This window comes from Scophthalmus maximus, chromosome 21 (assembly GCF_022379125.1).
Source record: "Scophthalmus maximus strain ysfricsl-2021 chromosome 21, ASM2237912v1, whole genome shotgun sequence".
Taxonomy (NCBI): domain Eukaryota; kingdom Metazoa; phylum Chordata; class Actinopteri; order Pleuronectiformes; family Scophthalmidae; genus Scophthalmus; species Scophthalmus maximus.
Genome location: NC_061535.1, coordinates 2,588,020 through 2,611,991, shown reverse-complemented (window position 1 = coordinate 2,611,991; position 23,972 = coordinate 2,588,020). Strand labels below are relative to the sequence as shown.

General features: G+C 45.1%; 3 protein-coding genes across 11 annotated transcripts in view; 2 read left to right on the top strand and 1 right to left on the bottom strand.

The window, feature by feature from the left end:
- Positions 1 to 5,673, top strand: part of atp8a2 (ATPase phospholipid transporting 8A2) — a 48,377-nt gene extending 42,704 nt beyond the window's left edge. For all 7 annotated transcript variants that reach the window (XM_035619791.2, XM_035619794.2, XM_035619792.2 and 4 more), the window contains 2 exons: positions 2,719 to 2,810; positions 3,701 to 5,673. In XM_035619791.2, coding sequence (XP_035475684.1) covers positions 2,719 to 2,810; positions 3,701 to 3,795 — 187 coding nt within the window. In that variant the 3' untranslated portion in view covers positions 3,796 to 5,673. The remainder of the gene's footprint in view (positions 1 to 2,718; positions 2,811 to 3,700) is intronic.
- Positions 5,674 to 6,849: 1,176 nt separating this feature from the next.
- LOC118291501 (protein shisa-2) lies at positions 6,850 to 14,218 on the bottom strand. The gene is made up of 2 exons (XM_035619802.2): positions 13,309 to 14,218; positions 6,850 to 8,985 (listed from the first exon to the last, which is right to left on the bottom strand). The coding sequence occupies exons 1-2, from the start codon at positions 13,610 to 13,612 to the stop codon at positions 8,429 to 8,431; spliced, it is 861 nt and encodes a 286-aa protein (XP_035475695.1). The 5' UTR covers positions 13,613 to 14,218; the 3' UTR covers positions 6,850 to 8,428.
- Positions 9,117 to 22,664, top strand: spice1 (spindle and centriole associated protein 1). Of its 3 annotated transcripts, XM_047329946.1 has the most exons (19): positions 14,869 to 15,746; positions 15,845 to 16,106; positions 16,469 to 16,564; positions 17,021 to 17,068; positions 17,435 to 17,575; positions 17,677 to 17,779; positions 17,999 to 18,117; positions 18,248 to 18,336; positions 18,444 to 18,586; positions 18,686 to 18,811; positions 18,898 to 19,172; positions 19,655 to 19,786; positions 19,885 to 20,011; positions 20,188 to 20,289; positions 20,376 to 20,806; positions 21,073 to 21,250; positions 21,345 to 21,420; positions 22,302 to 22,365; positions 22,484 to 22,664. In XM_047329946.1, the coding sequence occupies exons 3-19, from the start codon at positions 16,469 to 16,471 to the stop codon at positions 22,538 to 22,540; spliced, it is 2,307 nt and encodes a 768-aa protein (XP_047185902.1). In that variant the 5' UTR covers positions 14,869 to 15,746; positions 15,845 to 16,106; the 3' UTR covers positions 22,541 to 22,664. The 3 variants fall into 3 exon arrangements, with proteins under 3 accessions (XP_035475690.2, XP_047185901.1, XP_047185902.1); XM_035619797.2 differs by lacking the exons at positions 14,869 to 15,746; positions 15,845 to 16,106 and adding an exon at positions 9,117 to 9,237; XM_047329945.1 differs by having other exon boundaries at positions 14,261 to 16,106.
- The last annotated feature ends 1,308 nt before the right edge of the window (positions 22,665 to 23,972 follow it).

The window sequence follows — 23,972 nt, the reverse complement described above, 5'->3', positions numbered from 1 at the left end:
ATGCCATTAGTACTCATACAATCACAGTATTTACATGTGCAGGTCTGGTGTAAAACTGTATATAGGTAATATGTTTTTTGTGTGTATGAATTAAACAGTATTCCTAATTCCCCCTGTGGCGCCGTCCATAGGGCCAAAGCCAAGGCCGAGGTGCCGTAGACCCGGAGCTGTCACAAGCTCACAGAGGTAGTTCCTGGGTTTCTGTCACCTCACGTGACCTGTGTGTATCACTGCGAGTTGCTTTGGAGTGACTCTCGCCTGTTTGTTTTTTTACATCATCTCACTTCACTCCTCTCTCTCTCTCTCTCTGTTTATATTCCAATCGTTCCCCTTTGTTCACAGTATCATTTTTGATCATTTCCTTTGTCCGTGTTTTTCTTTTCCCCCTTCTTTGCTTCTGCTCCGAAGTTGGACCAATTTGAGCTGCTGTTCAAATCTGGTGTGTGTTCACTGGACCCTGCCTGTAATTCCCTTGTTGTGACTTAGCCTCGGTGTGTGTGTGTGTGTGTGTGTGTGTGTGTGTGTGTGTGTGTGTGTGTGTGTGTGTGTGTGTGTGTGTGTGTGTGTGTGTGTGTGTGTGTGTGTGTGTGTGTGTGTGTGTGTGTGTGTGTGTGTGTGTGTGTGTGTTAGTGTGTGTGTGTGTGTGTGTGTGTGTGGTGTCACTTAGAGACGTAGAACCGATTGCGATGTTCACTTTCTGGTTGTAGATACAGTATGTATGTAGGCGTAAAGTGGTTTGACCATTAACCCTGCAGTGTTGGAAGTGCACTTTTCCAAGTACTGTATGGAAGTTTGAGGTACTTTGACGTAAATTGAGCAGTTCTATTTTATGTTTGATCATATTTCCACTTCAAATATTGCACTTTTTTTACTCCACTACCTTTATTTGACAGATTTACTATTATTTGACTTTGCATATTTTCATTTTGCAAATACAAAACATGATCCAGATCCAAAATATATGTTTTTAATAGATAAAAATGACCCAACAGCTTTTAAATTATGTTTAAATTAGCTCCCTTAAAATGGTGATTACATGTAAATGCATCAGTATAACAATAAAAAAGTTACATTAAGTTTTATGTTTGAATACTTCCCAGTATCCCAGAAGGATCCCAGTACTTTTTTAACACTTTTTTTTTCTAGTGTGGATTTCAAAGAGTTGATGTTATGTCTTACTGTAATATAAAATGCGCCAGACGTGAGTCAACCGAGACAAGCAGCTTTCTCAGAGCAGCTTTGGTTCCTGAAAGGAGCTGGACAAGTCTGAGGTATGTTTCAGGTTGTGGCGGGCTGAGTGGGTAACCACAGTGCCCCCCCTTACCCTTACACGGGGCCCCGTCCCAACTGACCCTGGGTCAAAATCCAGGATCCTTGGGCCCTCTCTCCGTTTAGATTAAGAGAGGTAAAAGTAAGCGTGGGCAGAAAGGAAATTGAGCGAAATGGAAAAGAGCACATCTGTGTTTGTAGTTCCAGGGGAGGTCTTGGAGTAGGCATGGGAAAGGGGAGAAAAGGTAGAGCACAGGGGCGTCTCGAGGGGGGGAGTTCAAACGGAGCACATCCTTGGACTGTTTTGAGTCAGAAAAGTAGTCGGAATGAAACATCACTGGAGTAGAAAGCTCAACTTGAGTCGTACTCGAGCGTGAGCCTTTCATTTGTTTGTCCAAGCACCGTTTTGTCTTTTATCATATACTCAGCGCTGTCATCTCTCTAACAGACATCATTTTTTTTGGCCAAAGACTTCTTGAACAAACCTCAGAGCCCCCTGTGTTTTTTCCTCCTTTTTTTTTTCTCCCTCCAGTGAAGGTTCCCAACAGTCACGTACAGTGTGTAGAATTTCCTAACTGCTTGCTTCAAAATTTAAACTCAGGAAGGCTGTTTTTTTCTCTCCCCCATAACTACTCCATTGATCATCATCCCTGCTGCTTTAGTGCCAGCGAAAACCCCTGTTGTGTGAATTTATTGCTCCGTCATGACAGATAAGAAATGAATACGAAGACTTCCAGACGAAATTGGCAAAAGATCACCTGACATGGCAATCAAAGATTCAAGTGTTGCGTTTCTCTCTCTAAGGGCTTTAATGGCTGTGATGACGGTGATGTGACTGGAGAGAAGTAGAAGAACTTAAGTGGTGTTGGTGCATACGTGCGTTTGTGTGCGAAACCTGGAAAAGGCTTAGTTATTTTTGGTCACGGGAGGAGAGGAGCCGTGACGGCGTGTGGTCTCGGAACAGAGGATCCAGTCTTCTTCTTGGAACGGGGGGAGTTGGGGAGCGGGGAGTGAGGAATAGTTGACTGTGGACGTCCTGTTGCCCCGCAGGCAGTTTTTGAATTACTGTTGAGTTAAATTGAATGTCAGAAGCAGTCAGAGTCAAATCCACCGACTGACCGACTTTCTTGGACTTAAGTCCACTTAGGTCTTGTTGACTTATTGATCTGTGTGTTGCAGTACACGCAAGTCCTGAAGGAGACTTTCACTTTTCGCCTGCTACACTGCAGCGTTTTGCTCAAGGACATTTTGAAGGTTGAAGAACGATCTCCGCAGAAAGCTCCAGAAATATGTTCTTGACAAAAGGCTCGGAACACGCACGCTGATTAGAACGTTTTTTTTTCTTCTCCAGTAGCCAGTGACGGTTTTGTGAAGTAGTGTTCGTAGTGGAGATTCTCTCTGTAAACAAGTGGTTATGTGTTCATCCTGTTTCCCCCCCTCTCTCCGCAGTCTGAACGAACGAGCCCATCTGCTGACAAGAGTCTTTAGGAAAACACCTTCAAGTGTAGGACGCTCAAACTCGGTGCAGCAGACTGTGTCACGTGAGTGTCCTTCCAAAACACGTGGGCTGCATGGCGTAATCAAAGTCCTGCCTCACTGTGCGACTTAAGGCTGATTTCGCCCACTTTGAAACAACCTCAGACTAATTTGTGTATCTCCCTGGCCATAATGTATGTCTAGATTTTGTCACTCATTATTGTTGCTACTGTATGATGTGAGTAGAAACCCCCCCCCAAAATGTAGAAACAACAAAACCAAGAGGTTTTTTAAAAACCCTGTCTACAGTATAAAGAGGATTTAGAAGAAGAAGAAGAAAAGGAAGTGTTCAGCTCTATTTCATCGATATTTACTAAATTGAATCTATTCCCGTATGTGTACAGGATATTAAAAATGGATATTAAAAAGATTTCAAAGCTCTGCGCTAGTGCATGTAGTGAATGGTGAGAGAAGGCGATGTTGTTTCCTGCTTCCTCCCAAAGAAGTCCAGGAAACACTGATTAAAGGAGACACTGACTCCAAATATTCTGACCACGTTTGTCCAAGACCGAAGTGAGCAGTGAAATGGAAACCCCTGTACTTTACATATTAGTGCAGTCTAGAGCTGAAACATTTAACTGATTTGTGTAGTAACCGAACCGAATTGTCGTCCGTCAGCCGTTGCAACTTTCCCTCTAGTTTTTTAAATGTGTTTGACGTCACAAAAGTTCATTCGCACACAGCACACACTCATTTGATAATATTAAAAATCCACAAAGACTAATAGAAGTGGCCAATCCATGGCTGGTCGACAACATCCAACACCTCAAAGGTAGTAGTCTCAACTAGAACTGAACTAAATTTTCTGCCATACTTAAAAGTGCTGATATTTTTCCTGTCACTCCAGAATTCATCATGTTTGATCTGTCTCCTCTCTCTCTCTCTCTCTCTGCAGATGGCTACGCCTTCTCTCAGGAGGAGCACGGTGTGGTGTCCCAGTCCCAGGTAGTGCGCTCCTACGACACCACCCGCCTGCGCCCCAGCCTCTAGTCCCACCCCTGGCCAAGACCTTTGGCTCACCGTAGCAACGGTTATCGAGGTGACAGCAGAGACAGACTTGAGTGACACCCTCACGCTGGGTGATCGACACCCCTGCTGTGGCCTTACTGGAACTATGACCCGACCCCTCGCCAGGGGTGGGGGTCGCGGTCGGGCGTGGAGACTGCTGCTGGCGCTCGGAGGACTGACTTGGGAGAGGGGACCGGGCCGAAATATACAGAATAAACTTTTAACAAGCTGCACAGGCATGAGCAATCATATCCATGCACAGACATGACGAGTCAAACTCAGACTGCTACTCATCCCTGTATACTCAGACTGGGGTTTGGATCATGCCACTGTGTGTTAATGTGTGTGTTTGTGTGTGCGCAATCTACTGCGTTTGTATCTGCCTGTGCATGTATGTTCGAACGCATTGGCACACCTGTGAGTGCATGTGTGTGTGTGTGTCCGTCAGTGTGTGTGTGTGTGTGGGCGTGTGTTAGCTTCTACTGTTCCCTATCATCTCGCTCGTGAGGTTGATTCAGCTCGTCCCCGCTGCCACATGCCGACGCGGAAGGGGGAGGGACATCAAAATAAACAGACACACACGTAAACGCAAATGAATTCCTCATAAGGGGAGGGAGAGAAGCATAGGACCACCGGAGCCCTGCACCCACATCGTCCCGTTACACCCACAAGCCTCACTGCCAAACGCCACAGAGATGCCACTGGGCAGACCAGCCAACCCGCACGCAATTTTTCGTACCAATCACGCATTTTTGACATCAAATTAGGCGAAAGTACAATTTGTCATTGTAAATTACGCAATGAAGCTGGTTACTCCTGCGAATTTAATCATAACGTCTCCGGTTCAATTATGCACGTGCAGTACTCAATTCTAAAGGTGCGTTCACGTTATTCGTGCGAGTAGATTAATACAAAGTCAACGCAAATACGTGATTAGTCACATTTCGCGTCGCTGATATTTGACACTGACATTTGCAGGAATCCAGTTCACTATTTATGTTAGTTTTAAAGTTAACTGTTCTTTGCTGTTATTGTCTTTTTTTGCAAAAAATAGTATTTTAAAAAGAAGCTACTTTTCCCCCTTTTTGTGTAATAGTATGTGGGTGGGGGTCATCAGTGTCCATACGACACATAAATTGTGAGGATGGATTTGGTGGTGATCATCATTCATATCCATACAACCTTTGCGTTTATGGTTAAGTTCTTTACTACTGCACACAACTGTTTGTAAGAGTAAAAAAAGTTCTTCATAGATCTAGCCTCCTAAATTGCTATCAAAGTTCACCAGATAGATGGATTTAACTTTGAAAGGTACAACATTTTCTCACGGGGGAGCCTGACCGCTGACCCCCCCTACATGGTCTGACGTCCACCCCCCATAGACTCTAAATATTCCCAAAGATAGGGACATCATAGTGAAATCAGTGCGAAAGTGATTTAGGCATGTAAATGTGGTACCCAAGATTTGCAGGTCTGCACCGAGGCGGAACGCACACCTCAAACTGGACCCTAAACCCTTCCTTACCCCACAGGGACCTCCTCCTGCTTATCTCCCTTCATACATTTCCTCCTATCTCTCCATCTCCTAGCTGCTCGGCAGCTTCCCCTTCTCTCCTCCTCCTCTGCTGCCCCATCTCCTCGCCCTAGCCAGTTAAGGAAAAAACCGACTAAAAATTCCAACTTGTCTCTCCTGTGTTTAAATCTGACCGCTCCTGTGATTCCCGATGCTGTCCGTCTAGCATCGTCAGCTGACAGACTCAGCGAGCCTGGCATTAGCGCTTCCTCCTTCAGTTATGTTGGATTCTCTTTACTGGACTGTTCCCATTCTTTTTCTATTATTAAAGTCAACATTAATCTGTATGTGTTTATATTTTTTTTTGTCTCTGTACATTAATGCCTGTTTTTGTATTCATATGTTGAGACGCGTCTTAGAGGGAATATTCTACTTGAACTAGTGCTAGTAGGCATTCAGACAGAAGGGATGCGATTGAGACTATCGCCTGGATCGTGTGTTTTTCTGGCTCTAGGATTTGTCCGAATGTAGAGTCCATTGTGTTGTGTGCTCTGTGTTGAGGACGCTCTGCTTCAGGAATGCAAGACTGAAGAGGTGGGAGTGGGGGGTTGTCCACTCTGAGTCCTAATCATTAAATCTAATCAATCCATGGCCTGACCAAATGTCTCCGTCTGTTGACTGTAAGCTCGTCTGCTTGGGCGTTCAAGTGGCGTTGTTTCTGGCTACGGTTTGTTTTCCTTTTTTTTTTTTTACGCTTTTACAATGGATCGAAAAGATTTGCTTTGTACGTGAGACGTGTAGGAATCAAACCTCTCCCGCCGCTCATGCTCCAGGCTCAGGAGAGTTAATAGAGATAGACCCTTAGCCCGTTAATGCACACCGCAGCCCCTGGACACCCGAGTCCAAGTGGAGATCCCTTTCCCACCCACCTTCCTGGATGTGGCCCAGCCCAAGCAGCTACAGCTGCTACGGTATGGAGAATCCATCGGGCCGCAGCCGAGCAGGAGCCAGGGAGCCAATTAATGCTTTTCAACTCCTCCCCAGTGGCTCCCCAACGGCCCTGCCCCCGCAGCTTTCCACATTACCGTAGACGAGGCCCTGGGGGAGCCTGCCAAAAACGTTACCTCCGCATCGTCGTCGTTTTAAATTGTCCATTGTTGTGGTTTATTGTTCCCCCTCGCTCGCTCGCTCGCTCTCTCTCTGCGCGTATGTCGGGTGATGTGACAGGTATTGGCTCTGTCCTCGAGCTCTCTCTGAACGTGTGTAATCAGTGTTTCCACCAACTGAAGTAGGCGAGCGTTTCGGGGAGATTAAGATTTCAACATACTGTTCTGTGCGAACCACAAAGAATTGTTGTTTTTTAACCACACCTCATCTCCCAAGTGTTGGCGTGTAAATACCGGTCCCTGGGAGAGACAACAGGGACACAAAATTCGTTTTTTTTTAAAAACACAACCTTGCTCGTCTAATAGTTTTAAAAGTGGACTGTGATTTAACACTGAAACTCAAGTTCTCGACACGTGTTTTTCTGTTTTGTTAAAAGTTGTTTATTTTACCTTTTTTTTTGAATTCATATGAAAAGTGTCACTCCTGGATCAAACCACTGTATTTCACAGAGGCGGACATACAACATTTCATCCACCGTTTGACAGACGCTCACACTTTGTCACACTCACACAAGCAGCCCACTGCATCTCACGGTCACTGGTGCTTGGGAGTAGGGACGAGGTGCACGGACATGGTTTGGGTATTACTGCAGCGGGACAGCTCAGGCTGTGCCCTCAGTCGAGACACACTTCTCAAGTTGCATGTCATTGTTTCTTGTGAGTTACCAACTGCACAACAGCAGGACGGCTGAGGAAATGTGCAGGTTTCAGGGTTTTTTTTTTATTTATTCATTTCTTAACAACCGATAAACTGCCATTTCTGTGCCTTTTCTTAAGTGGAAAATAATGACTCAAAGCTGCCCTAGAGCTCTGCCCTGGAACTGTGGGAGTGTTAAATGCAAACACACACACACACACACACTTCTCTCAGGAGAGAAGTGAAGGGGGGCATTTGTTATTTTTCGCTGTATAATTAACTGTAATCTTCAGAGAGCTGCCTCTCACTTCTTCTCCGTCACAAACTCGCACTAGTCGGGCACGTTAACGGCCGGGCCCCACGTGAAAATTTGTCTTCTTTTTTTTGTGTGTCCGTGTGTTTCCGCTCAGATGGGGGGGGTTGTGTTTATTCTTTTTGGGTGGCAGGAGGGAGGCCGCATAGTAGGGTGGAGCGTCACAGTCTGTGTGCTGTGTTCACTTCATTACAGTTTAAATGGTCTGCAGGGAGACTCGCAACTGCCTTTCACAGCGCACCACCTGCATTTCCCATTACACACAGTCCACTCACAGTTACTCATACGACCACATCCCTCCACACTTCACACACTCGCTCCCAAACTCTCACATGTACAGCACAAACATCTTCTCACATTCATTCTTTCCTCATACTTTCAACACAAATACTATCGTGTAAACCACTCACAACCGTTCACGTGCACATGGCATAAACACAGCATGTGGTCATATTTTTGTTTTGTTTTAGGTGAATAAAACCACTGTTCATACACTCCACCGCTGTAAATCAGCCAGTCGTCATTCATTCAAGCAGATACAAGCCAACAAACCTTTTTCCCCCCACTCTCCCACACACACACATGCAAACAAACACATGCACGGTCTTAATTTGAGCTGCAGTTAGCTGTGCATTACCACCCATCTGGGCAGTGTAACTCTCCAATATGCAGTTTAATCTTTGCATCAAGACAGAAAATTGTTTATGCAGTCATCGTGCCCCATCCACAGACTTGAGCTTAGCTCATTCCAACTTGGCAAGAGGTCGTATGACGCACTAAACAGACACACAACACACACAATAGTAAGGCAGGCCCTGCTGCCAGCAATGGCTATATGAGTCCTTCATGTGAGTTTGACTCCCTGCCTTTCTTTTTTCCACTCTGGCGGCGTCCCCAAAGGTTCTCTGGCGCAGCCCGCACAGGTTAAACTTCACAACTTAGTCTTCACAAGAAAGTGGCAGAGTGGTCTGCATGCTGGCCCCTCATCACACTGTCACTGGAGGGTATTTCTGGTCACTGGTGACACTCGACCCTCCGGTGGGAGGAGGGCACGGGGACTGGAGGGGCCTGTATCCTCCCTGGGTAGGGTCCAGGAAGGCCTGTGCAGGGTGGGCATAGCCAATGTACTGCGGGTGCAGGAACTGTCCCTGGTGGGGCATGATTTGGGTGGCCTGCTGGCAGTTGAGCACCGAGAAATTGGTGGGCATGTTGACAAAGACACTGGCGTCGGGCGGCAGGCAGCAGGAGGCCTGGGCCCGCAGGAGTTGAGGGGGAGCAGGGCGGGGTGCGGCCGGCGGCGCGGAGGAGCTGGACGAGGTGGCTGTGCTGGACTGGCGGGACGAGGAGCCTCTAGAAGTGCTGGCCATCATAGGGATGGTTTCCAAGAGGCGCCCGCCGCTCGCCCCGCCTCCTGTCGCTCCTCCTGATGATAGTTCCTGTTTGGGCCGGAGGCAGCGGCAGCAACACACGGCGACCACAGATCCCACCAGGATGAAGGCTACAAACACCGAGCCCACAATCAGGAACGGCACATAGATGGGTACTACACAGAGAGAGAGAGAGAGAGAGAGAGAGACAAAAGGAGACACATTGACAGTAAATAACCTGTTTTTGTGGCAAAGAGTGACTTATAAATCGAACTTTAAGCTTCAAAGCAACACCGCCCCCCACACACACTCTCTCTCTTGCTCCCTTGCACAAGCAAAGCTCCTACACGTGAGTGGAGATTGGGTAAGACAGTTGGACAAAAGACTGAGCAGAGAAGAGTGTTTGGACTACAGTGGAAGAATGAAAGGTAAACTGGGATTTGGGTCCCCAGGGAGCCGCGGGCTCTCATTAGCAGTTATTAACTTTGTTTTGATCTGTTTTAATCCCGCGCACCCTGCTGTGTCCCCGGCCTCCTCGACCCTGCAGAGACCAGTGTGTGTGTGTGTGTGTTTGCACGGGTGACATTCTTAAGCCGTGCTGCCAGCAGATATTTGTGACCCTTCTTTTTCGGTAGCTATTTACAACCGAGCCTTTGAAAGTAAATTTACTGGAGTTGAACTACGGCGCTTGGCTTCTGCTTGAAGAAGGGCATTAAAGTTGACTGATTTAATGTAGCTGAATGTGAGCTCATTCAGCTACATTAAATCAAAGGGGTAAGTCAATTCCTCCTCACTGACCTTTCCTATACTTTAATTTAAAAAACAGCAAATCACTGCTCCACCAACCAGCGTCATTTGCCAGGTCAAATACTGTAGCAGAGGCATTATTGAACAGGTAAAAGTCTTGACATTTTTATACGTGAAGATCTCAATTTCAAGTCTGTAAATTTGCTAAGTGAGCAGGAGATGCTCCAACAACAACTCAGAAGCACGACCCACAGTGACCCTCCCTTAAATCATGTTGTTTTACCGACTGTAACCTTTTGCCGACGCTGCAAAGGCACAGAGTGAATGTTTTTAGCAGAAAACGGGGGTGACAGGTGAGACGAGGTCGCTCCTGATGTGTTTTCCTCGATCGTTCATTCCAATGCTCACTCGCACAAACACGGTCACGTCCACGTTACGTTATAAGTGACCCGCTTGTGCTTCATTGTTCCCTTGGGCCGTACTTATTTTCTGCTCTGAATGTGCTTATGTGTTATGAGGCTGTAACTGTATGCCAGAGAGAGAGAGAGGTGGCAACTGGCTCCGGTTTCCTTTTGTCTCTGTGCTCTTTGAAACACATCTACGCAGCCTCGAACAAACTTTTCAAAAGTGCTTATCAAAAGCAGCAGGGGTATCGAAAAAGGATTACTGTGTGGAGCCTGTTCGGAGAGCTGGAGGACATTCGTTGGCCGCGGCGCTAAGTCCAGGTGACATAGGACACAGAGGCCGAGACTCTGACATGAAAGAAGCTACAGGACCTTGACCCATTTCCCCTTTGACAAGAAAGCGGTGTCAGCTTTGGAGACCAGTATACGTCATAGCTAACAGGTTTTAACGGGAACGCTGTATGGGCAACGTACAGTGTAAGTTACAAGAGCAGAAATGTCCCAGTTAGCCTTTAACTGCCCCCTTTTCCTGTACTTAAATGGCCTCCACCTCCACATCCCTGCTTCCACTCCCCTTTTCTGCATGGATTGTGAGGATTAGTAATTGCAAAAACTCATTCTCATGTTGGTTCTTTCTTTTTTCTTTTTTTACTGTGGACCTCCTTTCCAAAATTCTGTACTGTAAATCAGTGATGGAGGAGGGCGGGGGGGGGGATATAAAGTTCAGCATGCAGAGTGTCGGGAGAAGTGCTCAGACCCTTCCCATAAACTGATACGGCAACAGCTTGTTACAAGTAAAAGCCTGTCGTTCGTACGCATACTTCGGAAAAAGCATTATCAGTAAAAAATGCACTTGAAGTATCAAAAGTTATCGCACTCATTGTGGAGCAAATGGTGCCCGTTACTGATGAATTATTATATAGTATATAAGCACTCGCTGTTGCGAGTCGGGACGGAGATAGTTTTTGATATTTCCACATGATTCTCTGACCGGAATTACTTCTATATAGTGTCCCAACCCATAACCAGTTACTGAGGTTACAATTCCTCACATTTCGCCTAGTCCAGTGGTTTTCAGTTCTTGGGTTTGGGTCATTTCAATAAGATACATCTGGAAGGTCGTGACCTGATTAAGTGGGAGAGGAAAGAAGAAACAAAACAAGACTGTAGCCAAGTTAGCCACTCTGTGAGGCTGTACACGGTACACATGGTGACACTAGTGGAAAAAAAGTCAGGATATCTTCAACATTGGTGGAATTATAATCCTCCAGGCACCACCAATATTAAGTTATTTATTACGTCTGACTGTTTGTTTTTCTTTTTTTTATCCACTGTAACCAGGTCTCTCTGACAAAGAAATCTTGATCACGCTGAGATTATCTGGTAAATACATAAATGCATAAGACAATTCATTATTGCCCTTTGAAATGTCGTGGTGAAGCACAAAGTAGCATAACATAGTATTATAGTCAAGTTTATACTTGACTAAATAACAATAACACAAAACCCAATCCGAAAGTCAAAATTCACTTGCACCCGATTTTCTGTTAAAATGAAATGTATATACAATTTTCTTTTTGCCTCAAGCTACGTGTGATTGTCTGAGGACAGAAATCACATTCATGAACACATGGTGGTTGGAGCCCTCCTATTGTTCCCTGTCACTCCTCCACACCTGTTGCTGCAGTTGAGCTGTGGCAGCCATGCTGCCGCAGCAGCAGCCCCCTCCCCTAAGCTCTTGTTTTGGGCACAGTCTCTGGCCTGACTGGCCAGACTCTCCCCTGGCCACATCCCATGGGCATTCCTCTGTTCCTAAATACCATATGTTCCTTCATGTCGAGCACATTAATAATTTCCTGCCTGCTATCCATTGACATTGCAATGTGTATCTTTCCCGGATGATTAATAAGCTGCAAGCATATGAAAAATGAATGAAAGGCACAAACTGAGCTTGGCTTAGCTTGAAAAAAAGAAAGAATAATTTCCCCTGTCTTGGTGAGGAACAAGCTGCTTTTCTTTAAGTTATTTTGGCTGGAGGCCACTGAATGAAATGTATATGCCTCTTCCTGCAGTGATAAGGCATTACAGTCTGAGCGAATAACAGATTATAGCTGCGGGTCCAAAAGAAGACATCATATTCTCCAAGGGGATCTTGAAATACGCCTGCAATGCCTGTTTCCTCTGATGTACAGTTTATTTGCTCTCTATTTTTTTCCCCGGGTGTGCTGCTATCAAGTTGTTCAATGTTTATTTGAGATATGATGCAGCTTCCAAAAGGCTTTTATGGTTAACATATGGGAATGTGTGCAATGATGAATGGGGTGCCAGGCTTGAAGGGGAAAAAAGTTAGTATAGTCACCTAATCCACCATATAAATTGGAAAGTATATGTTGCTTTTCGTTTGAGCCTCCCTTAAGTGCAGCGTATATGTTTTTTTTATGAATGAATATGTGTCCTGCATAAAGCAGATCTGAGCATGGAGAGAGGCTGCAGTGGAGGGGGAGCTGCAGGAGCAGCCTGACGATGGGAAGGGGACTCCATGAGTCTGGTAGGAAGTGATACATAACGCCATTTGTGTTGGGTTTTTTTTTTCCATGAACAGAGCTGTCAGCGCCTCCACCAGCCACTGTCCAAGATCCGGTCAAGTCCAAACTTGATCCCCGTGAGGACAGCGTGATCTGAGCCCGGCCCTCATTTGCGCACTGTTACGGGCCAGAACAAACACAAACGCACAGTGTGCCATTTGTGAGCGCAGTTAACGGGCACTTGGAGGGAGAGTCTGCTGTCTCCGTGCGCAGCTGTCGCTGCCAGCCCGGGACGGGCAGCAGATGCGCCTCTTTGCTCTGCGGGGGTTCATGAGAGGAGGCCAGAGCTTGTAATGGCTCTGCAATTTCACAATATCACATTTGAGACTTCCCCGAGCATGCGCGCTGGGCCTGGCGCCAGCTCACTTAATGTATAAAGGTGATTTATACATTATGATATTGATTTGGAATCCTGTTTCAAAACAAAGGTTCGGCCCGGATTGCAATTGAACAGAGAGGCTATACAGTCAAACTTGAGGCAACTAGTTGGGAAGCATTGTCTACGACATACCATATTATTAACAAAGTATTTATTTTTCATAAATCAACAATGAACATTGTGGGGATTATAGGCTTCTGTCCTTATTCTCATTCAGGCCTTCAGGTCACTATAGGCTATTAAGTATTATTTGCCCTCTTTTCCCCTTTTTGGTACCAACGCCTTTACTTTAAGTGTTATGCGTGATTATGATTATTAATACTCGCTTGTGTTAATACACACTTGTGTTAGGAGCTATAGTCGAAATAGGTTACGGGTCATTACCTGCATTAGAGTCCTTGTTCTCCTTGCTCTCTGTCCCGGGCTCCTGCGCCTGCCGGTCGTTGTCGCAGCTGCCCTGATCCAGCCGCGCGTCCGTGCTGGAGCAGCAGAAGCGCAGCTCGCATTTCCCGCAGCAGATGATAGCGTCGTCTCCGTCGATCTTCTCCGGGCACTGGAAGCCTTCTTTCCACGCGCCCTGCGAGTCGCGCCAGCCGTGGCAGTACTCCCCGCTCGCTTCCACGTCGATTAGGACCAGGAGGAGTGTCACAATTACGGTTAGAGACGCCGGGAGCCCTCCTCCCCACATCCTCGACCTGGTGGCCCGCGGCCGCACGCTTTGGCGCACGGGAAGAGACGGTGAGGCTTTCACTCCCCGCGTCCGACCCAGCGAAGGTGGCGACGCGGTTGACCGGTGCGATGGAGGGAGCTGTGGGGATGCAGTGGGAGAGCAGCAAACCACTCGGAAGCTGTCATTTGTTAGAGGAATTTCCGTGCGTAATTCCGATCCAACGTCATCCAAAAGTGACTTTGCAGCGCAGGTTATTATCCAAAAAATGTTCAAATCACTTAATAACGCTGTTGAAGTTGTTAAAAAATTCTAAAGAACTATACAGATTCCAGGTGTAAGACCTCTGAGCTCTGGTAAATCCAACACAGGCAGACTAATGGATCTCCCCTGGCACAGCAGCGAGGCGGTTCCAGTCTCCTCCTGACTCTTTCAAATGACTTTCCAATGGGATGCAGAGAAACAAACACGTTCAGCCTGGTTCATGGGCGCACAGCTGCTGTGACTCCCGAGTGCCCTCGCCGCGAGCTCCGTGCGAAAAGACAACTTTTCAAACTTCCGTGGCTCAGTATGCATCGTTGGGCATCTCACATGTCACTCGGCCGAGTCTCAGCCAGTCTAGCCAGATTGAACTGCGGCGCGCAGTCTGTATTTCAGAGTCAGGGGGCGAGGGGCGTGTAAAAAGTCAGATGCAAATACGCACCTCTGCATATTTTACTACAGCGATAAACTTTCGGAACTAGTGTCAAGTTACAAGGACTAACATTCAACTTCCTGTTTAAGTAAAGGGAAAAAAAACAAAGTTATGATATATACGATTAGAAACCTGCATGTCCATCTGTACCAGTCTGTACTAGTAGCCCCCCACGAGAGTCTAAAGCTTACAATTATAAGTTGTCGTCTCCATCTTTTGTCATTTCAAATCTTTCTAAGATTTTTAATTGGTTGCACTAACTGCCACTTGCAAATGTGTTTTCTGTGATTTGCTGCGATCGTTGCCGTCCACCACTGTCAATTGAAGCCCTCGTCGGGCTTCAACTTTGAGGGCTACTACTACTAAATTGTTCAGAAAGTCGAGCTTCTATTTTGAAGGCAAAATACTCGGTTTCCGGTTATATTTAGTTGCGAACAGACGCACCTTCTCCCATCATCCAATATCAGGGGTTACATTTGAGAAATTGCCCCCAAATTCAGTTTAACTTTGCCTGAGCTTTGTGCTGAATTATCCTGACAGTGTTTTCTTTGTTTGTTTTTGTTTTTCCAGAAGACAAGAAGCCGAGAGTTTTGACAGTCTGCCACTGCTACTTTTCAGATAAACCCCCCCTCTCCCTTCTGCCGTCGCCAACAGGGGGTTTGCAGGGTGACATTGCCCCCTAGCGGTGACTAGTTTGGCTGCAGCTCATTTACAACCAAGTTTGTACACAATAGAAAAAGTCCTTCAGGGGATCTTCTGATATTATCTAACTGGTGCATTGTTCCCTTCAAGCTGTCCAGAAAAAAAAAACATTCATGGCCGGTGCACAGTTTTAATCAAGTTTTATTGGTGCTGCCACTTAAGAACCTATTAACTTTTTCCTCCTTATAGTAGAAATGCTGAGCTGAGTAAAAAAAAAAATAAGTTACTTACTTAATAAATGATTTTACCAAAGAAACATCTGATGAGAAGAAGAGAGGGGAGGAAAGGGAGGAAAGAAGTGATCCAATTTTACATTTTAACCCCCAAATCTTTTCTTTTTTTCTCCCAACCACATAAAAAAAAAGTAAAAGTGGATCTTGTTTGAAAAAGTTCAGACGGATGCAGCCATTTTTTCTATGGAACAGGCACTGATTGGATTGGTACCTTGGGGAGTTGGGTTCTGTCATCAATCTGAATGGGAAACTGGTCTGTGGAAACATTAAGTGATTAAAATCAATATGAGGGAAAATAGGTTATGTATGACGTTTAGTTTATTGTGTATTATTTAATATCCATATGTTTTGTTTTATTTCAGAATTCCTTTGTATATTACAGCATATACTTTTTAAGGATACGCTGACTGACCATCTGGCTGGTTACTTGAATGGACGTTCACCGTTCAACGTTGCTTTTATTGTGAAGTCACTTCTAACTCGCTGTGACCGTAATAGTTGGTATATACGCATAACTCAAAAGAAGGTGGGGCTAGTTTGATCGTGTTCTTAAGTGGAGTACAGCTTGAATTCAGTGGGAAAAAAGGCTAACCTTCGTGTGATTTATTAATTTTTTATATACAGTCTATGGTTTCCCTCCTTGTTCACCGCCTGTTCGCCACCAGCACTTCATTTCCCGTCATGCCCAGCGGCGAAGCGTCGTCCGTGGCAACAGCACAGGAAGTGGCGCGCAACTGTTGAAAAACTGTCACAAAAAAACGAGCCGAGGGAGATTTTTGAACTGTTCCAACTTCGTCAACCTCTCAAAACTAAAACGTGGCAGAATAACAAACCACCCGCGACGGCGCTCTTGTAACACACCGTGGCTTCACACGGCAGGAAAAACGTAAGTGCTCTTTCGGTTTTTGACGAGCAATGTAGCAAAAAGACATTTAAGCTAACGCTGAAAAAGCCGCAAAGCTGCATCCGAGCTCAGCAGCTATCAGCTCCTGATGTTCCAACTTACTGGAAGTTTGTCATTCTTCGATCACATGTACTGGTGATTAATAGCCACTTTTAAGAAACAACAACGTGTTTCCTCAGTTAATTTTTGTTGTATATTTAACTTTTTGTACATTTTGTTAGGTGTGTTGTGTGACTGACTAACTGCTGCTGTTACAGCAGCAGTTAGTTTTGGGATAAATGAAGTTGATCTATCTATATATCTATCTATCTTAATAATGTACCCTTCATATTGCCCGCTCACAGATGTCGTTTGTGAGAGTGGGCCGTCCACTTCAACACAACAAAGGAAAAAGGCTTGTTCGTCCCAAGAAGGCAGCAGCTCCCAAAAGAGAGTGGGTGGTGAGTACAGGAAGTGGAAAACCATGGAGGCTGGTCATCACAGTGAAGTGGCTTTATGTCTTTGAGCCAGCAGTGATCCCTTCTATACAGTACATAGACTTAAAGCAAATGTAAAGTATTGTACTGTCACGCTGCCCATCTGAGAGGAGAGAACACCCTGAACCATTTCCCCCCATAATGTAATCTGCAATACCTTTTTGCATATAGAAACAATTATTACCACTGGATTGCCAGCAATAGATGTTTTCAATACAAGTCTAATATCTTGAGTTGTTTCACTTTGGTATAATCTGTCTGTGCTCTTCCACCTCTTCACAAACTTCACGTATTTGTGACCCAAATAATCACTGGTCCCTTACCAGCTTTTTCTCTGGTGCTCTTTTTAAAAAGACCTTTTGTTAAACTTTTATCCACTTGGCAATTCACTGACATCATCTCCACATCTGTTGGTTTCAGAGCACTGTCCATGACCTGTCTGTGCACAAGCTGACACCTGCAGAGCTGGTGAGCTGTTTCGAACATGGTGTTGTTCATGAATGCTGCCTCTTCGTTTGCATATCTTTGCCGTCACATCTCATATATTGTGCACTCTATTAGTACTTGAGCATGAGTATATTTAGTCAGCTGATTGAACTAAAACTTTTAATAAATGTATTAGTCGGGGGGTAATAGATTTCAGTTTCACAAATGCACAGCTATTCATTCTTTTCTCTGTTTTTTAGAGAATCATTTTAAGCTGAAATTTTTAACTACATTTTTTATCTACTACTACTTTTAACTATAATAATAAACTGCTAGATTATTCTATAATTAAAATGAGAGTTTTTCACAGTCGCTATACAACTGTGTCATTGTTCCCTTCTGCTTCAGGATCATCGGCACGAGATTCACCAGTCCCACAACAAGGCTGCGGCTCAGTGGGATCTGAGAGAGAAAGCTCTAAATCGTCGTCTCAAACACAACGGGAGTCCTGCACCTCTCGACCAGGCCAGCCTGAACATCATCAGGGAGGTGTGTGGCTATGATTTTTTTTGTTAAACAGAACTCTTGTGCAAAGTCTTCCCCTGTACCAAGTTTGATATGATGAGTGTGGTGTTTTTGTAACGCTGCAGGTTCTCTCCGACCAGCTGCTGCTGAAGGATGTGCTGGCCCGCTCCGACAGAGCCATGGCCGTGGTCAAGGACCTGTTTGGAGATGCTCCCCGCAGGCAGACTGGTAGCATACAAACTAAAGATGCTTGAAATTTTGTAGGGTTAGGTATTAATGCTGGCATTTATTTTTATTAAGTGTGTGAATGATCGTGTGGCTTCACACCGCTGCCCCCACATCTCTCAGCACCCTCTCTGCGCACAGGAAGCGACTACACACTGTCTGTGGTGTGTGACAGGAAAAATCTGTGTGTCTGTGTGTGTATGTGTGTGTGTGTTTCAACAGGGCATCCCAGTGTGACCATGGCTCCACACTGCGACTCTGACTCCGAACTGCCTGTTCTCCAGAGACCAGATCCTCCCACTCAGCTGTCACTGCTCAGCCAGTCTATGATGGACCAGCAGGTCTGTGTGTGTCAAGATAAAGTTCTAAATTCATGATGTGCTACTGGACAATACGTCGTCACCAACTTTCCCCCGCCACTCCTTTAAAAAATAAATAACATATTTGCATGTGCTGAATGGTTCATTCCAGGCTCTTAATGAGCTACATGATTCGGAGGACGGCCACAGTGATGAAGATGCATATCCTTCTGGCAGTTCACAGTATCATGTAATCCAAAGGTACTGTTGCCTGTAACAGAGACCGTACGCACGCACAACCACCACAGTTTGAACTAACAAAAGGATGCTGCTGACACCACTACACCCTCACACATTTTTCTTTGCAGGGCCAATGTACGAAAAATGAAGGCTCTCTCTCGGGGTGGAGTGATACAGAAGCAGAAACTTTGTCGTCCCGTCTCCGACCATGGAGACAGATATGGTGTTCCTGTAACCCCCTGCACATCAGGCAGAGAACCAGACCAAACAGGTGAGAAGATGACGTATATAGGGTTTTTGTCATATTTCCACAATGATACATATGTTATATATCAGAGTTCTACAGTATATACACTTCATATTTTTTCAGCTCTCAATGCTACAGTGGCTGTTCAGCGTGTTCGAACCAGACAGAGCCAACCAGAGGAAGCCAAGGAGGAACAGTCTGTCCTGGTTGCTCAGGTCCTGAACCCTGACGTGCCTTTTAACCAGTCAGGTAATTTCTGGTAACAAATATACAAGGTAAAAAAATGCTCTCGTATAAGAAAAAAATAATTGATTTTCATTGTATGTGTTCTGCAGGAAGGATCAATGGCCGAACCGGCAGGACCAGGAAGTGTATTTCTCAGAGCTCGGAGCTGAGTGCCTCCTCCGTTGCCTCTCTCAGTGGGGACCAGTCTAGTCTGGGCCTGCTGCAGGCCATGTTGGGTCAGGTTGAGGCCGACTTGGATACTCTGAGTCCTGACACAGCACCAGGGTCGGCGCAGAGTCCAAAACGGCACAGAACACAAGGCCTCACTGGATTCTCTGTTGCGCTGATCTCCACCCTCGGACGCTTCGTGCACCACCTCAAACAGGTACAGCAGTAGATCAATGGAGTCTTCATTCATCTCTCTTATAGACTGATGGTTTACTGTACATTCTGCACATTCAATGTACATGGACAAGGCAAGAAAGAAATTGGGTCATCTCAGTCTCACTTGGGTCTGTATTTTTGTCTTTATTGTGTTTAAAAATGTACCCAATACATCTTTATTTTAAGAAAAATTGGTTTCTGATACTACTTTCCATAGCACACAATTGTGTTTTATATTTTTCGAATATCTTCTTCATTTCCAGGTTAGCTTCGCCTTCGGGTCACTTTGTTTCCATTTTTTTGTCAAGGTCACTTAACTGATGCATGGTGATTAATGCAGTGTCAACTTTTGAAGTAAATCTGCGGTTACTTTTGCATCCCCAAGCAACAATTACATGATTTGAGGACGGTATAAAGGAGGCAAAGTGATTACTTAAATCAAATCTGTTTAATTTGAACCATCCTCTCCCCTGTCTGTGTCAGATGGACGAGAGAGTTCAGAAAGAGGCTGAGGAGAGGAAAAACATGGAGGAGGAGCTGAGGGAGCAGCGGGGCCTGATTGATGCTCTCACTGCGGAGACCATGGCGCTGAGAGAAGAGGCTGCCGCCTTGCAGGTGTCAACAGAGCTTCACTCATCGTCTGGCACTAGCTTGTTGCTCAGAGTCCAAACTGTACAAATAAATCATTTTCATTCCCTGTCGCCTCCTCTCAGGCAGGGTTGCAGCAGCGGACCGCAGAGCTGGAGCAGAAGATGGACGCGGTGTTGTTGTTGATAGGGGGACTTGGACTACTGGAGCCGCACACCCACCCACCCCAAGCCTCTGATGTCAAAGCTGCAGGTTCATACAGTGTGTGTGTGTGTGTGTGTGTGTAAGTGTGTGTGTAAGTGTGTGTGTAAGTGTGTGTGTGTGTGTGTGTGTGTGTGTGTGTGTGTGTGTGTGTGTGTGTGTGTGTGTGTGTGTGGTAATGTAAAAGGGTAATAACTGGTTTACATTTTGGTGAATTACTGGTGTAGTTTTTGAATCTGCGCCTGTTCCTGAGCGAATCCAAGCCTCTGTTTCTCCTGCCGTCCTGCTCTCCCCACCTCGACAGAGAGACAACTGGCAACATATTCCTGGTAACAGTCTCGTTCTTTGAAGTTATTATCTGATTTCAACCCCTCCTCAATCAGGTATAAAAAGCTTCTGTGTTTTTCTTTCACAGTGACTCTTCCTGTACCGTCGCACCAGCAGCTTCTTCCCATAGATAACATCCGCTCTCGTGAGGACATCCAGGCCTCATCCTCGAGCCTCGCCAGCCTCCCCCTCACCAGCCTCCCCTCCACCTCCTCACTCTCACTGACGTCGTCCGACCCACTCAGCTCTAAGCTCCCTGCAGAGGCCCTGCTGGCTGAGATCGCTCAGCTGAGCAGACAGAACGAGCTGATCAAGGCCCAGCTCAGTCAGGCTAAGATCCTCTGGTCAGGTGTCGGAGCATCGCCTGACTGTGGCAGCGAGCAGAGAAGCCGGAGTTCCAGTGGCAGCGGAAGATTCACACCACAGAGTTTCGGAGAGACGAGGACGTCGGGGTCCAGCAGCACAAGGAGACAGAGCCAGAACATCCAGGTCACTGATGGACTCAAAGTGACGCATCAGGTGAGTCTCCCTGCATGGGCATCAAAGACACATTCATAAATCCCAATTCAAATATCTTTACATTTTTTCCAGTCTTCCTCTTCCACAGATTACATCACTACTGCATGCCATAATTGTCTAAAGAATAAAATTGATCTTCTTAATGTAGAGATTTCTTTCATCTTTTCAAATTTGGTAACTTTTTCTTCAAACCAGCCACCAGTAATCTGTTTAAGGGTTGATTATCCACAATAACACAGGATTTGTGTTTCATCTTTCTTACTCAGACAACATCCCCCAATGCCCTCAGCGTGGAACAGCGCCTCCTGGAGCTAAACAGGCAGAGTGCAGCAGCCAGGGGTCGGCTACTGGATCTTATTGAGCAACAGAAAAACAACGTTTCATCCAAAGTTTCTCCATCTGCCTCCCCCATCCCTACGTCGGCCTTCAGCCCACATGCAGCAGGTACAGTCAGTGGGTCGACCTGATACATCTCTGTCTTTCTGATCACCTCTGATGGTTAAAAATATCATTGTTTTTATAATATCATTTTCAAAAGGAGGAGGAAGTCCAGAGGTGTCCATGCTGCTGCCTTCAAAGGAGTTTCTGTCACATGCTGATGGTGGTGGGAGGCGGTGAGTAGCTCGGCTGGATGAGAGCACATCAATGAGACGTTTTGTAAATTAATTTTTCCATTTTTCCGTGTAGTATGCGCTCAATGTTTTGTGGTCGGTGGTGCGTTTCAGACCAAGCAGGCAGACACGGATTGAGGGGAATTGAGAGAAACAGGTTTATTTGATATTGTGCAGAATATTGAGCGGAGGCAGGCCGGGGAATGATGGCTGCTCCGCAGATATCCTGATGCTTCAGACAGGGAGACAAAACGTAATGTGGAGTGAGGCGGCACTCTTTGGGTGGGGGCGAAAACGTGGGGTTAGTTCAGAAATTCACACAGACGCAAGGAGAAATAAACATGAGTTTAGTGGCGGTAGTGTTTTGTGGCTTCAACACTACCGTCTAACTGGTATGTTGATTTTAGACATTCTGACATGCAGTTTCGATTTGAAGGAGTATAAATCCAGGTTGAGTGGCTGATGGAAACATTACATTTATATGAAGACTGTCCTCAGTAATGGAAAGTTTGAATTAATTTCTTGTACGAAGTATCACATACCAACTCAATTTGCATGTGACTCACTCAGGACGTAGAGTCGGTTTCGTGATCCGCCAGTCCGCATGCCAATGTGTCCTTGGGCAAGACACTTAACCCTAAATTGCCTCTTCTGGCAGTGTATGAATGTGATAGAAAAAAAGCACAGATAAAGGTGGAAAATAAAAGAATTTACTGTATCATTGCTAAGCGATATTAAATACAGTTGAATAGTAAAGTACTGCAATTTGTTTAACATTTGGTATTTTTCATGCAGCTTTTCAACAAACACAATGACTGTGGTTAGTCAGGACTGGCATGACTGTTCTGCACATGATTATACATTACTATATCTCCTTGCTGCAGATCTGCTGGTTCTGAAGTGTCCTCGCACAGATCTGAAGGAGAAGCCAAGGATGGAAAAACACAGGTGCACAAAAACATGCATACACACATAAACTGTAGATAACATGTATGTGCTTGAGTTTCACCAAAACTGTCACTGGAATCTAAAACCTCTTAAACATATTTCTTTTTGACCCCAACAGGTGGAGAAGCAGAGAGAGCGAGAAGGCTGGTTTGCCTTGTCTGCTCATATGAGATAACAAGGTCTCACGATTCACCCTGAGAAACCTGATGACATTTTATTAAAAGCCTGTCTTTTTGTATTTTATCTATGCAATAACTTATTAAATTGTTTGATTTTAATGTAAAATGTTTCAATGATTGCATTGGGCTTTTTTTGGTCGTCATTCTTTGTACCATGCACTAGGATCTGGAGTTTTAACATATGTGTATATATACAGAGCCAGAACATCTCCCTCAAAACTGGTTTGAATGAGAAGGTGTATCTAAAACTTTTACCCTGTCAGCCTTAAATTAATTGACAATTGATTTAAAGTTACTGTATCCCAGTTGTTACAGGTTTATGTTTATTGTAAGCTTTAAACAGTCATATTGTTGTAGTTGAAGTTATAATTTACTAGATTCATTTGCGCCACAATCCTGGCAATATTTATTTTCTAGACGAGAATTTGTGTGCCAAGGATTAAGTGACAGTTTTTCATTCAACCAACTTGAGATCTATTAATTTGTTATTCGCTGCAAATCATCTGTGTATAGTGTCTGTGTGTGTGTGAGATGTAGCGTGGTCTGCAGCTTCATCCACATTCAGGTCCAAAAAGAGCACGATCAGAGCTCCTGAGACTGATTTGGTTAAGTTATGGCCTGTTTTCCACATCTCTGCAACACATTTGATGTTATTTAGTTTGATTGTCAGTGTATTTGTGTTTTTCAAAAGAAGAAAGCGATTGTGTTTATAAAGGCCATGAAGAGAAATGAGCCAGAGTGAGCGAGGCGGACGAGTCCTCTCCATTGTGGCTTCAACTAACGTATGGCCTTTTGTGGCTATTTATAGTACACAAACATACTATGCATGCACACAAACATTTTTTTCTTCATTTCTGTGTTTATGTCATCTCAAATGTCGGTTTCTATTGGTCTCTGTTTTGTTTCTGCCCTTTCAGTTATCTCTCTGTTACTATGACTTTGTTCTAAATCAGATTTATTTGCTTGGGTGCAGGTATGATGCATTTACTGTCTATGAGAACTACAGTAATCCTTTAACTCGTTTTGAAGTCATTGCTTGTTTATAATTCTATCTTTATCTTTCCATTCAAGTCATACACATATGGTTGTATTTCTATGTACAGGTGAAACAGGTGCATTGGATTTCACAGTCTGTATATGGCAACCTGTAGTCTTTCATTCAGGGATAAAACAACAGTGAGTTCCTCCCTCAATGCACCAGGTAAGCTCACTGCCTCTTCCATCCATCTGAAAACTAATTTGAATATACAGGTCACTTTCAAGCAATGACATTATGTTTGTTTTTAAAAGATACAGTTTGTAAACTGCTTCAGAAACATCACTGAGCTGGTGACAAACAGCTGCAGACGGAGACGAGATAGCAGAGCAACTAGCAACATGTCTGTCCAGTCATCACTTACAGGTACATTACGGGCCAAGGTTCAAGAT

Excerpts from the sequence above, each read along its gene's own strand:
- LOC118291501 (XM_035619802.2), bottom strand. The coding sequence starts at position 13,612 with ATGTGGGGAGGAGGGCTCCCGGCGTCTCTAACCGTAATTGTGACACTC. Across the intron at positions 8,986-13,308 it reads GAACAAGGACTCTAATGCAG|TACCCATCTATGTGCCGTTC; the intron begins GTAATGACCCGT and ends CTCTCTGTGTAG.
- spice1 (XM_035619797.2), top strand. The coding sequence starts at position 16,469 with ATGTCGTTTGTGAGAGTGGGCCGTCCACTTCAACACAACAAAGGAAAA. Across the intron at positions 17,576-17,676 it reads GCCTGAACATCATCAGGGAG|GTTCTCTCCGACCAGCTGCT; the intron begins GTGTGTGGCTAT and ends GTAACGCTGCAG. Across the intron at positions 20,290-20,375 it reads CAACTGGCAACATATTCCTG|TGACTCTTCCTGTACCGTCG; the intron begins GTAACAGTCTCG and ends TTTCTTTCACAG.